The sequence below is a fragment of the Euprymna scolopes genome, chromosome 7, assembly GCF_053919585.1.
Source record: "Euprymna scolopes isolate OS-2025 chromosome 7, ASM5391958v1, whole genome shotgun sequence".
Classification (NCBI taxonomy): Eukaryota; Metazoa; Mollusca; class Cephalopoda; order Sepiida; family Sepiolidae; genus Euprymna; species Euprymna scolopes.
Window position 1 is genome coordinate 19,503,042 of NC_136488.1, and position 17,513 is coordinate 19,520,554.

At 37.4% G+C, this 17,513-nt stretch overlaps 1 protein-coding gene across 1 annotated transcript in view; it reads left to right on the forward strand.

Annotated features, from left to right (window-relative positions):
• The first annotated feature begins 7,451 nt into the window (after positions 1–7,451).
• Positions 7,452–17,513, forward strand: part of LOC145279621 (extracellular signal-regulated kinase 2-like) — a 97,195-nt gene continuing 87,133 nt past the window's right edge. Inside the window, exon 1 of the mRNA XM_080130831.1 lies at positions 7,452–8,065. Coding sequence (XP_079986957.1) covers positions 8,000–8,065 — 66 coding nt within the window. The 5' untranslated portion in view covers positions 7,452–7,999. The remainder of the gene's footprint in view (positions 8,066–17,513) is intronic.

A 17,513-nucleotide genomic window follows, 5' to 3' on the forward strand; every position in this document is an offset into this window, starting at 1 on the left:
TGCTTCAAGCTTTCAATGGCAGTCTTGCATAATTTGACCCGGATTCTTGGGAATTCCCGTCAAGCATGGATCAGGAGAGACTGGCAATCATTGGTTTCAGCCGAGCGTTGTTCAAATGTTGAAACGCTAAATCGACTTTTTATTTTTTTATTTATTTTTTATTTTTATGTAATGTTTTTTTGTATTTTTTCAGTGATGTTAAGGGGGGGGTTCTTCTTGTTTATTGTTTTGTAATTCATTGGCTGGGTGTTTGATTAGCCAATGAAAAAACCTTTTGAATTGGAAGAAAGTGAATAAACAAAAAAAGCTAACAAATATATTTTCAAACTTACCAAACAGAAAATGACAGATACAGAAATAAATCTATGCATGTTAGAAAAAAGAACCGAAAACACCAATGCAAACAATCTCATATTGTCAGGAGAAGAAACTGCTGTCCAAAAATATGAGGTGCAACAATTGTAAACACAAATCCTTACTTAAAAAAAGACTGTGTTAAGAATGATTTCTCCTGGAGATGCACACATGGACAGAGCAGACACAGGACGATTTTTTGTACGATCCAAGTTGGAGATTCCAACAATAGTAAAATTCACTTATTTATGGACATTCGAAATGGCTACCCTTAAAAATATGCAAAGGAAATGCAGTATTATATCAGTACATTTACACAGACTGGAAGAACTTTCTGAGAGAAATCTGCCAGGAGTATTTCCTTAGATTAGGTATTTCTGGTAGATCGGGGGCCTGGGGTGCACAGTTGAAATAGACAAGTCTTTCTTCAACTGAAGGAAACACAACGTAGGGAGAATTTTCAAACTGCTCTGGGTGCCGGCGAAAGGAGGGTTTTTTGTGCCCGTACCAAATCACAATGCTGAAACCCTCCTTCCAATAATAAATATATTCTGTCTGGGACCACAGTCATATCCGACTGTTGGAAGGCCTATAACAAAGTTGGAGAAGAAGGATTCCACCACCTGAGAGTGAATCATGGTATGCATTTTGTAGATCCCGCTACGAAGGCAACAACGAACCATGTCAAGAGGATGTGGAAGGAAGCAAAACGGTGGAACAAGCAAGAATGCGGGACCTACCAGGAGCTTCTGGGTACATATTTACTTGAATTTATGTGGAGATAAAAATTCGGAAACAATCCTTTTGTCTCTATCATAAATCACATTTCCAAAAGCTACCAGGTTCTTGGGGACTTTCCTTCCATTTCCTTTACCCTATCTCCTCTCTCTTTGCCATCGATGGTCGTTCAACAGTCAACTATAGTGAAAAGAAAGTTCTTCTGCTGACATTAAACAGGTAAAAAAAAAATAATAATTATAAAAATATTAAGTTTTCTTGAAGAAAAACAAAATTTTTTCCTGTACTTTCATCGGACAATTTACACTTTTCGTAAACATATTTTTACGTATATACTTAAAAAAAAAAAAAATAGATAAAAAATTTCTGTGGAAACCTGCCCCACCCCACTCCACCCTACCAAAGAAAAAACTTGACTGAACAAGAAATCTTGAAAAAAAAAAAAAAAATAGATAAAAAATTTCTGTGGAAACCTACCCCACCCCACCCCACCCAAGAAAAAACTTGACTGAACAAGAAATCTTGAAAAAAAATAAATAAAAAATTGTACTTACACCTAACAATTTACAGTTAAAAAAAAAAGTAAAACTTTCATTTCTTGAAGAAAAAGAAAAACTTTTTGTTGATAAATATTTTGCAAAAAATAAATAAATAAATAAAAATATTTTAAAGGTAGGTTTTGTTACTTTTGATTATTTACATTTGTATTTTTTTTTCCAGTTTGTTTTTAAATTAGTCTGCGTCTGTTACAACGCTCAGCTTAAACTGATTCCTGGTCTTGCGTCGACCATATGCGCGTGCTTGCGCATACAAAATGGCCACCCATGATAACATTTAGAATTACATGGTTTAATATTTGGAAAACTACTTGTTTTTCGTCAAATTTTAATTTTTCACCAATACTACTCTGTGACAAGGCAGTTTGGTATGCGAGTGCACATTTAACAGCCTTCGTTTATGCTCGCGCATAGCGTAGACAAAGGCTAGGCTGTGAAATGGATAAGAGTCCCAGAGTTCAGAGGTTAATACCATGCAAAGAAATCAAACAAAAAACTTTTTAGCCAATAAACACACAAAAAATGCCCCCCTCTGTAAGGTGGCCAGAAAGTGGGTGCTCATTTTAAGTTAAATTTACATGGGAAAGTGATCACCCACTTTTCGATAAAGTAATTTCTTTATATTTTTTGTGACGGAAACGGTTTGCAGATTCGTTTTTAGCATACCGAAATCTACAAAAAAATATTTTGTTATATACGAACGCGAAATGGGCCTTAAAGTAAAATAATACCATATGTTTAATATTTTGAATCTTTACTCAGGTCCACATCCGGGTAGAAAGTTTTTTTGTTTTTTTTTTATTTTTTTTTTTTTACAAAAGGATATCAAGGCTCAAACAAATCAATTTTGAGATCAATCGTCTGGCCCTGTTGCAACATTTTAACGAAGAAACATTTTTAAAAAGGGTAGAAATCTTTCTCCGGAGACTAGAAAATGGCCAAACTAAACAACTCAGAAATATTTTCCAATCTAATCATATTTGTTAATTTTACTAATTTTACTTTTTACATCACGTGACCCAAAACCGCCAATGAGAAGGCCCAAAAAGATCATCTGCCATATTCAAATAAACCGCCCAATTCACACATCTTGAGAAAATCTTAAATCTGTTTAAAAATAAATTTTACAAACTTTTCTTCTGTTTTTAAATGAGATAATTTATTTCAAATATTTTCTGAAGATATCAAAATATTCAAGTATTACCTAAAAACCAGCAATGTTCGCTCACAATACTAAAAAAAACTGCAAACATTAATCAAAGTGACCTTTCAAGGGTATTCTAAATGTAATAAGCCATTGTTTATTTTTTATTTAAAATAAATTCTGCAACAGGCAATCAATGGATTTGATTGACAAATAGGCGATTTCACCACTTTTGATGACAAAAATATTGGATGTGTAGAATATTCATTGATCATCATGCAATCCAGGCAACGTTGGGCATCCCTGCTAGTTCTCATTAAACCTTATACTCGAGTAGTTTTCAGCCTTTATAATTGGGGGACTCATTTGTAAAAATTACAATCAGTGTTTATGATGCCATATATTTAAAATTCTTCTTTGCTTTTTTTTCTGCAACACCAAACAAGGTATATTCCAACTGAAGCACAAGGGCCTACTATGATAGGGGACAGATTTATAGGGTGGGGTACAGTCTAGGTCACGAATTGGGCTTCAATTTCTGCGTATTGGTCATCATCATGTTGCATTAATCCAAAGATTCTATTGTTGGCATTGGTTTCCCCAATATTTTTCAACTCAGAATTCTTCTTAGAAAGACATTAGGTACCTAAGGTTGTCAGCGTCCTAAATGAAAGTGATTTTGTGGAACGAACTGGATTTGAACTTGGAACACCCAGGTTGTTAATTCATGCCATTAACCACTTGACCACCACCACCTCCTCTTGGCACTGTCAGAGAAGCAAAAGGGGAATGTCAAAGGTAAGCAATCCAAGGAAAGACGCCATTAAAGCAGAAAATCTGGCAAATTAAAATGGTTAAAAATCAATGTGTAATTTAAGAAAACTAATTATCTATTAGATAATGTATATAACAAATATTGACCCAACAGGTCACATACAGTCTAGTGAATATCACTATTTATATTAAAGGATGTGTATGCGCTTATATATTTCTGTGTATAGGATAAATTCCTAAACTAATTAACTGATCATGAATTTTGGAACATAGCTGCTAGACGTAAAGGTGGGTAATGTGAACTATATTTAGTTATTTGCAAAGCAAGCTAAAAAGGGGTGGGAGCCCTTCATGAAAATTCAAATACCCCCTGATTTTTATCAAACTTTAACAATCCATCCATAGCCTTTGAGCCCCTGGAGGGGCATAGGCTATCTACAACTTTGTTAGATGTTTTTGTAGCGAGGAGTTCTTTTTACAGGGTGAAGGTGCTGGCCCCACGGCCAACCTTCCTAGAAGGTACATACAACGCCTAGCCTTCCCAAGTGGTCACCCATCCGGTACTGGTCAGGCTCAACGTTTAATTTCAGTGATCTGGCGAGAACCAGTGTGTTAACGTGATTGTGCCGTACAAACTTTAACAATAGGAGACATCAATTAATAAATATTTAATAATTTCAGTTTCTTTTGAGATTTTATGGTACGGAGGGGGGGGGGTTATATGTGCATAGAATGATATTTGAAAATTAAAAAATTTTAGAGTTTTTTTCACCCCAAAGCACAGTGCTACTTGGACATAAGGGGTTACTATTCAGAATAAATTCAACAGGGATACTTTGAAGAGAGTTATGTAGTGACATGTCTGTTCACACTTGAACTTCTGCATGTCAGTATTGCCAGGGAAGCAGGAACCAAGGAGGGAATTCCAAAGTCTAGCAGGTAAGAGGAAGAAACTATTCGAGTAGACGGCTAAGGATCTCTACAGTGTAGGGGTGGGGTTTTGCTGTTTGTCAGGTTAGTTAAGTTTGATGTCTAATCATTAGTAAGGCTAGGGCAACAGCATATTCTTTTCATTGTTTTGACTCTCGAGTGTGTACCTGTTAATATCTTATATGCTTTTATATAGAGTGATGTGGTTCTCAGTTGATTAACTGTGTGCAGAGATGGGACAACAAGATTGAAATGGGGTTGTGTTCACATCACGTCCGTGTCACCAAAATATAGAGATGAGACAACGCAATGGAGTTTCATTCTATATTAATAAACAAACTTTATTTGTTATCTTCGTTAGTAGAGTGTACAAGAGAGAAACGTGTTAGTAAGTTGAAGTGTTCTTGTTTGAAGATAGAATTAATATCATGCCAGCTGGTTGAAGAAGAGAACAGTTCAGTTCACACGTGCTTATAGCTAGTAGTCGCCGGAACAAAGGAAACCGATTACAGGAGAAAGAGAGGGTAAAGGTATTCAGTGTGTTGACATGTTGACGAGAGTGGTTGTCGACAAGAGTAGTCTTGTAGAATGATAAAGTTTGTGTGGGTTCAGCACGTGAAAATAAATGGTAGAAAAGAGCCATTGTTAGCTCATAGTACTCACATTCAGCCTGGGACTGAAGCCCCAGGCGATGTGTGCTTCTGGGCAAAGCAACGAGAAAGAGAATTAAAGGTTTGTGATTTCGCCTTTTATATACTCAGTCACGTGATTGAGAGCTGGTTTGTGATTGGACAAGCCAGGGAGAAATGGATTTCAACTCTCGAAGTCATGAGAAGTAGTCTCTGCCTGTGATGTAGCAGGTGTTGGCTGCTACAGATACCCCCTTGTTGGAATGGTTTTTGGAAGAAAACCAAAAATGTTTATCGAAATAAAAGAAAGGTTCTTTTATGTGTGTCAGTTGTAATTTAGAAAATTCGAAGTGGTGAGGATTTTGTAATATATTCGCCTGTGACAGTTGCTTGTAAAATCCGGGGTGTTTTTGTGTTAACACTAGGCTTGTGGGGCTTGTGGCTTGTGACAGTGTTCAAATTTGTTTCGTAGAATCGAATATAATTTCTTTAAATTTGAACGATTCCTGTGGAACTTGAAGTCGTTAAGTTGCTCGTTGCTAAACGGCAGTGATGAATTGATTTGTTGACGAGTTTACTTTGGTGGAGGTTGTGAAAAAATAAATGTGTCGAGTGTGTTCTTCTGTGAAGAGTGTTTTGGATGGCTCGTCGCTAGTAACGCGTTTTTGTTGGACTCAACTGTTGAGTAAACAGATATTTATTTTTTCTGTGGAAAAATGTTGTTTTTCTGTGAAAAGGATTTTTTTTGTAAGATAATTTTGAGAGGGAAATGTTTTTTGTAGCAGCGAATATTTGCATCATGTGTGTAAATGGAGTCGAGTTGACCCATGTTTTTGTTGTTGTTGTAATATGTGCCGTGCGCGTATGAGGCAGGGAGTTGGTAATAGCGAAAGCATAAAAAGCAGAGAAAGTCCAGGCCAGATATTAGAATTTTTCGTACACTAAGAAAGTGTTAACTCTTTTTGTAGGCTGGTATTTTTTATATGTAGCTGTTGTGAAAGAAAAATTGTTTCAGGGGAAACATATCTAGTTGAAACGTTTTATATATTTTCTGTGAAAATGTGGGATGTATTTGCAGTGAAATGTATTTCCGATAAAATGTTTTTAGCTTTGTTTATGTGACACGTGTCTTTGAAAATGTTTCAGCTTTTTTTGGTTTTAATTTTTTTTAAATGCTCCTCTTTGTTTTGTTCGTGATGAGTATGCAGGCAAATTGAATTTTTGAAAGGAAAATAAAATTCTTCAGGGAAGGTGAAATGTAGCGTTACTGAAAATTTGTTGTTTTTAAGCTTAACGAAAATAACAAACAAAGCTCAGAAAGTTACGTGTTCCGGGTCACCAAATATAGAAATGACGAAATGACGAAATGGAGTTTCATTCCAGATTAACATTTAATAAACAAACTTTATTTGTCATTTTCGTTAGTGTCATTTACAAGAGAGAGAGAGAGAGAGAGAGAGAGGTTAGTAAATTGAAGTGTTCTTGTTTGAAAATAGAATTAATGTAGCAGTTAACAAACTATTTACTATAAGTGGATCAATGCCCGGTGCTAAAGTGATTCGGCCACACTGAGCTGCCCCCTTAAGGATTTTTTAGCTCTTTGGGATCTCAGTTGTGATCGCCAGAGAGACGCCAGCAAGTGACCTATACAGACCTCTCTCACTCACCCCTCCCACTGCTACTTGTTGACTACTGCAGTCTGATGGCAGATGACACCTTCCGCCAGACATTTACACTTTCTTTCTCTCCAGTCTGAGATACAATCTCGCTTTTTTAAATAAACCCTTTATTATTGTTTTGTTAAAAGCAATGTCGTTTGGCCTTGTGTTTATTTAAGTAATTCTTAGGAGAGAAATGCACTATATTTCTCTCCTATATAACTAGTAGTTCCGGAACAAAGGAAGCCGATTACAGGAGAAAGAGAGGGCAAAGGTATTCAGTGTGTTGACGTGTTGTCGAGAGTGTGTGTCAACAAGAGTAGTCTTGTAGAATGATAAAGTTTGTGTGGGTTCAGCAGCACGTGAAAATAAATGGTAGAAGAGAGCCATAGCTACGGTATCATTTGGTCATTAAATTAATAATTTAACCAAATTGTTTTAAAAACAGAACTAATTTGGTTAAGATAATATGATGTCAATGGCAGTCACCTTAAAGCTAAAAAGTTCAAGATAATCAAAAGTAGAAGATATAATATTTAAACAATGAAAACAAAAATTGGTAGGAGTGTAATTTAATTGTAAATACTTCATATCGATAAAGTCAAAACTCGCCATTTTCTGTAAGGTCGATAAGGTCGGTCAATATGTCCAAGGGTAACTTTTATTTGAAACACCGGTATGTTGCTAACCATAGCAACAAACAAGAGAAATTCGAAATGAAAATGGTGCTTATTTATCGAAATTAATGGGATTTTTCTTTATCCTTATGTGTCAGAAAAATAAAACTGTAATTTAAACCTGAAAATGTTTTTTAAAATTAAAAAGAAAAGAAAACGCCGTAGAAAATAAGTCAATATTTACATTGACTGGATTTTCAAAACACGTTGCTAGGCAAACGAAACTCTCTCCCTAACATGACCGATTCGTTGTTGTGACGAAGTTGGCGTGATATAAATTTGCTGAATATTATTTATATTTTATATATAAAACAAACTTCTTTTTTTTTATTGGTTCTTGCTAAATATATCTTGAGCACACAGGAAGGATTATTTGCTGGCTAATAAGGAGTGTGCTTGAAGAGTTTTTGTTGATTTAAATAGACGTCCTCAACTGACGAGCTGCGTGAGCTGCTTCTGCGATACAGTTGAGTTACGCAGTTTGACCATTTTTAATTTATGGGACCAATAAAACAAAGATACTCGTTATTTCTAAAGAATGACAACAGAAATTGAGTCGCATATCACCAAAAATTATGAAATCGAGAAAAGACTTGGAAAAGGGGTAAGTAAGAATCCACACCTCCCTTGTTTATGTTTAAACTTTTCCCCACCTTCTGTACACACACACACACACACACACACACACACACACGTAGACACACATAGACGCACATATACATTCACATAGGCACACACACGTACACGACACACACATACATTCATCACACACACATATACATACACTTACATGCATTCACATAGACACGTACACGACACACACACATGCACACCCTTACAGCTATAAACGGAATGTAACTTGATGTTTGCGTATGTTATATTTATTAATGAGAATGCGAATGTTTACATATTATATATAATCTTATCAGTTAGAGTACAGGCGAGATTACTACGGGACGCTGTTGTCACGATGACTGCTCAGTGCTACACCGATTAACTCTTATCCTCGGGTTGCCTTTGGGCCTTGATAAGTGGTGACTTCCCCCGAAAAAAATTGAAAAAAAAACAAAAAACGTAGTATATTTAAATTTGCTAACGACTTCACTCGTATACTTTTAATGCGTATAAAATGTAAGATTTCATTTTCAGAATTTTCATTTTAATAAAGTCTATCTCACTGACACACAAAAGGCAACAATGGCTGACGAGATAATCGTTTGACTTCGCGTAGACGATTCTATGTAATTTTACGAAGGATTTTTAAGGAGAGGTGCCATTCAAACCTAGGGTTATTGGTCAATGGTAGGGTAAGTAATTTATTTTAGTATCTTTTCAGTATGAAATTAATCGAAATTGAGCACTTTGGTTTCTGTATGTTAGACAGCTTTTATTGAAGTTTGTAGGGGGAAAGAAGTTTAAGTGAAATTAAATTTGTCTATGCCAAACAAAATAATAAAAAAAAAGGAATAAAACAAAATGACACCTCCTTCTCGTTTAAAATGCACCACATTTATTTTTCAACAAAAACAACAAGATGAATAAGCAAAGGTCTGATCGGTAAAAGTTCTTGAGAAATGATTATGATTAGAATGTTAGATGAAAGTCCTTCGTTGAATTAATAAGATTAGAAGGTGAAAGTCTTGTGTGAAAATAATGTCCTTATTTCAAGGTTTATGTTTTAACTGGCGAAGTTCGCCTTATTCAAAAGTCCCATGAGGAAAGTAGTCCGTTGTTATTAATTCTTATAGAAAATGTATGGAATGGGTGTGTGTGTGTGTGCATAAGTGTGATTTTTGGGTGCCTGCGTGGTGTGTGTAATTATGGTTTCGACAGATTTGAAAGCGAAGATGAGATGAAACTGAGGGGCATGTTCTCGTGTCATGTTGGAGCGAGAAGGGAAAAGGAGGGAAGAAAGAATGTTTGATGCGTTGAAATACTTTTTGGACGGCTCCAAAACAAGATTGCTACTGCTGATATTTTCGTTTTTGGAAAAGCGTTAAAAAGACAATCTTCTAAATTTTCTCATTGGTCGCTTGTGTCATGTGATCTTCAACTATGTCTGCCAGAAATATGTTCATTTTACTTTTGTTGTTGTGAGAAAAGCGTGTTGGCGTATTTGAAATTATGTCCTTGCTGGAAGAACTTATTTTTGTGTAAAATGCACGGGGAAATTGAAATGCATAAACGTTTGTTTATTACGCATGAGCATATGTGTGTGTGTGTGTGTGTGTGTGTGTGTGAATACGTGAGTGAGTGACAGCACAAATACTCGGTAGAGTCAAAGTGGAACCGAAGACTACCTCCACCGATGTGCTTTGTAAGTCTTCTTTTACAGAGTTCTGTATCATTAATAGGATCAAGGGTATATTGTCTGCCCAGTCTGTGCTATTCAGACTTATTGCAACAAGGTTTTTAACTGCCTGTGAAAGCGTTTAACCAAGCCATTTGAGGATGGGTGATATGCCATAGTCTTGTTGTGGTTCATTCCCAGTAATTGATTAAATTCCACAAAGAGCGTTGATTGGAACTGCGAACCTCTGTCTGTCGCAATGACTGTGGGTACTCCAAAAGTGGCTATCGAGTCCTGAAGTATGGCTCTGGCTATTGTTGCAGCTGAAGTATCCTTAACGGCTATGGCAGTAAGCCATCTGCTGAATCTATTGACGATAGTCAGGATGTGGGTGTGTCCCTTTGAAGTGGGTAATGATCCTACCAAATCGATGTAGATGTTGGTGGATCTAGTATTGGGTGATCTGTGTAGGGGTGGGATTTAGCTGCTTGTTGGGTTTGTCAGGGATATTTATATTGAGAGGGTACAAAGGGTTTTATTGGGGTCTTTTTTATTGCATTTTTATCCCAAACAAGGCACATTGCCACTTTGGTGTAGGGGGCTACTATCAAGGGCAAAAACTACTGGGGTACTATGTACGGATTTGGGCAGCAAGATGTCGGTTCACATTGCACTTGAACTTCTGCACGTCAGTACAGTTGGGGAAGCAGGGACCTGGAATGGAGTTCCAAAGTCTAGCGGTTCTGGGGAAGAAATTACTGGAGTAGAAAGATCTTTTACATCTAGGGACTTCTACAGTGTGGGGGTGTGAATTAGCAGCCTGTCGGGTTTTTTGAGTGTCTTCACGTCGTGGGGGCACAAGTGTATGCAGTTCGTCAGAGCATTCATTATTAAAATACTTGTAGAACAGGCAGAGGAATGCAACGTTTCGTCGATGGGACAGAAGCTGAAGCTTAGATGCCAGTTCAGGGCCTATGAGATTTGCGACTCTCTTTTGAACCTTGTCTAGGAGCGAGAGACTAGTAGCAGATGCACCAGCCCAAATATGACAGCAATACTCCATACATGGGCGAATGGTGGCCTTATAGAGGTACAGGATACTTTTGGGTGTTAGTAGTTTTCTAGCACGGTAGAGAGAGCCCACCTTCCTTGCAGCGGCCCTGGCAATGCCTTCAATGTAATTATTCCAACTCATGTTTCCTGTGAACATCAGGCCAAGGAGTTTGAAAGATGTACTCTCAGATAAAGAGTCGTTGGTCATTACCAGAGGCGGTAGAGAAGGTTTCTTGTAATTATTGAATGAAACTAGTTTAGTCTTGGCGGCATTGAATGTGACCATCCATTTTTGTCTAAAAGCATATATGGTACTCAAGCTCTCTCAAGTGCCCAGTTTTAGGGGTGGGCTGTGTCGAGTGTGGGGAAAACGGAGTTCGTTGCCCTAGACAAGAAGCAAGATCTATCACTGAGTGTTTCTGTCGAATCACTGTGATAGCATCTCTGCGCCTGACTAATAGGCTAAGAAGGAGTATAGAAGCCGGGCGATAGACAGAGCCTATTTACTCCTTAAGCAGTTTAGGTTTGCAAACCGGTAATTTGTTTGAGTCACCAGCTCTAGGAAGGTTGTCATCCAAGACTGAAGAGGCCTCCCTCCCCTTTGGTTTAGTTTCAGAGTTTTCCTTCCCCTAGACGGATGATCTGGGAAGATCTATTTGGTCCGTCAGCACTGAGAGGGTTTGCTCCACGCCTGGGTTCTAATCCAGGTATTTATGCGACCCTGCGTGGTTGGTTAGTGTTACTGGGTTAGTTTGTAGATGTTATATATCTGCTGAATAGTTACACTCCTCAAAGTGATTTAAGGACATTGCTATTTCATTGTTACTGGATAAAGGAGGTGAGTGGAGCTCATTCAGTGTAAGCAAAAATGGTTGTAAGAAGGCTTGTTAGGGAGGAGATAATGTGGTTTGAGTCTTTCCCTTTTTATTTTATTTATGTTAGCTTAGGTCTAGGATAACGTTACAGTATGAGTAGGTATTACGAATTGAACTACGAGTTGTGCCCAAGCTATATTTTAGATGACAGGAGGGTTGAGATGTGAGTGCAATATAGTACAGATAAAACAGTAAGTTTCGAGTCATGTATAATTAGGTAAATAGATATATGGGCAGGTTTTCAGTAGATGCAAATAAAGTTGAAGTTGTAGGTATAAAGTGTGTTTCTATTATTGAGGGAAGATAATTTCAGCTTTCAAGTAAGAGTCATGGACATTTAGCATAACGATGAGTACCGGTTCAGTTTCGTTGCAAAACTGATAGTGGGATCTTTCTATCGATCCGGTAGATATCTCACTGCTGATGCTATTCTCTATCTATATAAGAGCCAGGTACGTCCAAGGATGGAATACTGTTGCCACATCTGGGCAGGAGCTGCTAGAAAGGACTTGGCCTGCCTTGATAGAGTTCAAAATAGACTTCGTAGCCTCGTAGGAGATGTCCTTTTCTCTTCCTTACAACCTTTATCTCACAGAAGAGATGTTGCGAGTTTGTCTCTGATGTATCGTTATTTTCATGGAAAGTGTTCGAATGAGCTTCAATCTATGGTCCCCCCTCGCCAAACTTTCACAAGAAACACTCGTCTAGCTGTAAACACTATCAATAATTCCCCCCACTCTTTATCTGTGCCTAAACCTAAACGTAGATTCCATGAACAAAGCTTCTTTCTTAGAACTGCACGCCTGTGGAATTGTCTTCCGTTTTCCTGCTTTCCGGCTGACTACAATATGGTTGTCTTCAAGTCTAAAGTAAATAAGTTCTTGATGAGCCGTTCCATATAAGTTATCAACTTTACCAAATTTTCATTACTAATGATTACTATAATGTCCAATTTCTTTCTACTGTACACTCTTTAACCCTTATCCTTGAGTGGCCTCTTGGCCTTGATAATGTGGTGATGCCTATGTAAAAAAAAAAAAAACTGTCTAGGAGGAGACATAGTTATGTACTGCAGGTCGCTTTGTTTCCGAGTACATACTTTGGCTATTAAATATGTAACTGAATAGGAATGAACTCTAATGCATATCTAAGAGGTAGAAATGTATAAATATTTAGTGATGACTAAGCAGTTAGTATGCGAGGGTTAGGGGCTGGAAGTTAAAGATTCCACTACAAACGCTGTGCAATATAGGAGTTAAGTGGCGGCTTGGTGGGAAGGAGCAGATTGTTAGCGTTCAAGGAACAGTTGTCTGATCTAGCTGAAATTTTGCATGTGCAATGATTTATATCTCTACGGGTTGGCAAATTACAGCTCTGAACTAATTGTGGTTTCTGTTTTACAGGTGTTTGAACTGAGTCAGGTGTGAAATGGAGCTTTGTTGAATGTCGAGCAGTAATCCGGTTTTTGTATTTGAAAGGGCGCCCACCACAGGAGACTTTTGATGAAATGAAAGAAACTTATGGTGATAATGCCCCATCATATGACCATGTAAAATGCTGGCATCGTGAATTCAAACATGGCTGGAAGTCTGTGAAAACAGCTCCCAGACTTGGTCGCCCCCTCCCCCTTCTGCCATTGATGAGACATCTGTCCGTCAAGTTGAGGTTGCCATTTTGGAAGATCAGTGCATTACTATTCGCCAAATAGCCCAAGATGTCAAGATTAGTACAAGGTCTGTGGAAACTATCATTCATGACCATTTGCATATGCATAAGGTGTCTGCCAGATGGATTCCCAGGTTGCTCACATCATCCCAGAAGCGAGAACGCGTCGAGTGCTCAAGAATGAATTTGGAGATGTGCCAAGAAGAGGAGTCAAAGTTTTTCAAAAAAATGATTACACAGGATGAAACCTGGGTTCATCACTATGATCCAGACAAAAGCCCAGTCAATGCAGTAGAAGCACTTGGACTCACTACCTCCAAAGAAGGCAAGGGTGCAGCCCTCTGCTGGCAAGGTCATGCTCACAGTTTTCTGGGACCAGGACGGAGTAGTGATAACAGATTTCCTGGCAAAAGGTACCACAATTACAGGAGCCTATTATGTTTCACTTTTAAGGAAATTAAGGGAAGCTATCAAAATCAAGAGGCGGGGCAAGATCAGCAAAGGTCCACAACTTGCATGTCACTAGATCAGAAGCACGGACATGTGGTTATGAAATCCTTCCCTATCCTCCCTACTCTTCTGACCTTGCACCCTCTGACTTTCACCTCTTCCCAGCCATGAAGTTGTTTTTGAAAGGAAAGCGTTTCCCAGATGATGCAGCCTTGATTTTTGAAGTCACGTCGTGGTTGGAGGACCAACCTGGGGTTTTCTACAAAAGCGGTCTCCAGAGCTGCATCAAACGGTGGGAGAAATGCATTACTCTGGGTGGTTCCTATGTAGAGAAAGACTAATAACTGTGCCAAGTTTCATTGCTCTACTTCTATAGGAAGTGGATCAGGGACACGCCCCTCATACCCTGTCAAAAGCTGTAGATATATTGAGGGCTACTGCTCTACACTCCCCTGCTTTGTCCAGTGGATGATATATATTCCAAAAATTTTGGGTTCCTAATTTCTGTGCTTCGATGCGTCTTCTGGTGGTTTAAGTATATTCTCTCTTTGCTGTTTTTATTTCTCTGCTACGTTACTTCTAGCTTCTATAAACTTCTGTCTGTTTGAACTGGGCTTATGTCAGTTAAATTTGCAGTATGCATGCTGCTTTTGAGCAATGGCAACTGCACAAGTAGAAGTAAACCATTGGAGAGAGTGGGGCTTACTATAGAATTTCCACGTGGGAACATGTGCTTCAATTTGTAGTTTTGAATCATCCAGTGGTCTCATTTGTACACTGTTCAGTGGAAAGAGAAAAGATATTTCCCTATGGGTCATATCAGATGACATCTCTTATGGCTTCCCAGTCAGCCTTTTTATAATACCAAATTGTTTTGAGAAATGGCTCTTCAGTTTTGGGTTGAGAATTTAGAGCGATTTCTACCATTACCACAGTGTGATCAGCATTCCCAAGTGGGCTGTGTGCCTTCATTAAACAATCATCGAGAACTGTGGTCAGAAATAGATCTAGAAGTAAGGCATCTTGATCTTTCTGGTCTGGGGAACGTGTCGGAAATGTAACCATCTGTGATACAGAATGAGATAGGGAACGACTCATTAAGAACTTGTTTATGCTGGACTTGGATGACTATATTGTAGTCAGCTGGAAAGCAGGCAAATGGAAGAGAGTTTCACAGGTGTGCAGTTCTAAGAAAAAAGCTTTGTTCATGGAATCTACGTTTAGGCTTAGGCACAGATAAAGAGCGGGGAAAATTATTGATAGTGTTTTCAGCTAGACGAGTGATTTTCATGAAAGTTTGACGTCGAGGAACCATAGATTGGAGCTCAGACGAGCACTTGCCATGAAAATAATGATAGAGCAGAGACAGGCTCGCAATGTCTCTTCTGTGGAAAAGAGGTTGGAGGGAAGAGAAAAGGGCACTACATACTATGTTTCGAAGCCGGTTTTGAACTTTGTCAAGGCAGGATAGGGTGCTCCAAGCAGCTTCCACCCAGATATGGTAATAGTTCTCCATTTTAGGACATATCTGGCTCTTACACAGGTAAAGGATTGTGCCAAGAGGTAGATACCTGCTGGAGCAGTAAAATGATGCAACCATTTTTCCAACTACCTTGACAACAGATTTGATGTAAGTCTTCAATTTTAGGTCAGGAGTAAAGGTCAGACTCAGAAGTTTGTCAAAATAGGGAACCTCTTTAAGACAAGAGCTAGTCATATGAATTGAGGTCAAGTGGGGATCAGAGCATTGGTGGTGAAAAGATAAAAGATTAGTTTTCGATGTGTTAAAATTAACCACTTTTTACCCAATTGCACCACTTGTTCAAAGTCTGGAGAGAGAGAGAGAGAAAGAGAGAGAGATCTTGGTTTGTGTATATCTATGACAGTTAATCAAAGTTTAATTAACAAAGTAAGATGTTTTCCAGTCTTAACCTTTAAATCATTCTGGGTTTTTTTAGGTTACTTTATCAAGTAGTCAGTTCTTAGATGGAATAAAGAATAATAAAGAATAATGATATCACGAATAAGAGTGTTGTAGAAAGAGGTTTTATAATATATTTCATCACACTTCAATTCTTAGTTTTGGAAATTGCTCCAAACAAGGCATGAAGCCACTTGATGTAAGAAGCTAAATAAAAAATACCACTTCAAAGTCCAAAACTAGTTAACAATAAGTGTTAAATGGATAAACTCAGGCTCAGAAAACATCAATTCTTCCCTCTTTGTCAGAAAGAAAGTCATGGAATATGAGAACTAAAGGACAAAAAAAGGAACAAAAAGGAAAGTGAGAGTTACAAGGTTGTTGAAAATAAATCCCAGTTTCGCTTTCTGTTCTTTTTGTTTGTTTAAATTGTTTTTTTGTTTTTTTTTTAAATTGATCTTATTAAATTTAAATGAGAACATTTGAAAACCTAAAAATGTTATGAAATGATAAAACCATTTTTTATTTACTTTTTTGTTTTTGTTAAAATCCAAATTTTTGCCAATAACATGGCTTTATCAAGGAGAGGATAATCCGATGTAGTTTTCTTTTCTTTTTCTTCATAATGTAGTTATTAAGAGGTCGAGTCCTCCCGTGCACACACGGATTTGAAACAACACCTTTTAATAACAACATTATGAAGAAAATAAAAAAAAAAACTACATCCGACTCCTAACAAGGTATGAAGCCACTTGATGTAAGGAGCTAAAAACAAAACTACTTCGTTAAAAAACTAGTCAACAATAAGTGTTCTATGGAATAGATTCTGAACCATATAACAGAAATTCTTCCCCCTTTGTCAGAAACATCGCTTGTGAAATGTGAGAATTAAAGAACAAAATAAAGGAAGAGAGAGTTATAAGATTGCTGAAAGTAAACTCAAGGTCCACTTTCTACTGCAATTATCACTGCCTACACTGCATCCAATGTGTCTGCTGGTAATAGTTTATCTTCAACAATACATGTTGCGCTCGCTGCAGCTCTACTCCATCCATCTTGCCAGACTAATTCCTATTAATCACTATTCATCCCTAACTGCACATCGAACAGATACCATAATACTTACTTCGTTGCATCTTAACAAAGTCCAGTACAAAATTTCAGCCAGATCGGCCCAGTAGTTTCCAAGATAATTTCTACATATAATGTTATATTTTAGTTACTAAACCCTATTAATTCCTAACTATGCATCGAACGGATACCATAACACTTAATGCACTGTACCTTATCAATACAAAATTTCATCCAAATTAGCCAATAATTTCTGAGAACAAGTAGAATGAACAGTTAGACAGACTAAGAGAATTATATATAGATTATCAAGAAAAATACATAACATATTCAGACATGATTATTTTCATACCAAATTGTTTGTGTACATAAGTGGGTTAAATGACTGTTCTTGTGAAAAGGTTGGGATAATTCTTGTGAAAGGATTGAATTCCGCTTGTAAACAATAGCTTTAATCTGACACAAATGACACACATTAATTAGCAAAAGAAAACAGTTAAATAAATTAACAAACCATTTGATTTGTATTACATATAGACAAATAATGACAGTAGCCTTATAAATCATTCCAGATTGTCTGACTAGGCACTTAGCATAGTGGGTAATGACCTTGACATATTCTAGAGTAAATTCTATGCTGAGGTTTGGAGTTTAATTTAAGATAAAGGAACTTAAGAACAAAAATTAACTAATATGAAATAACGCTTTGAACATAATATAAGAACAA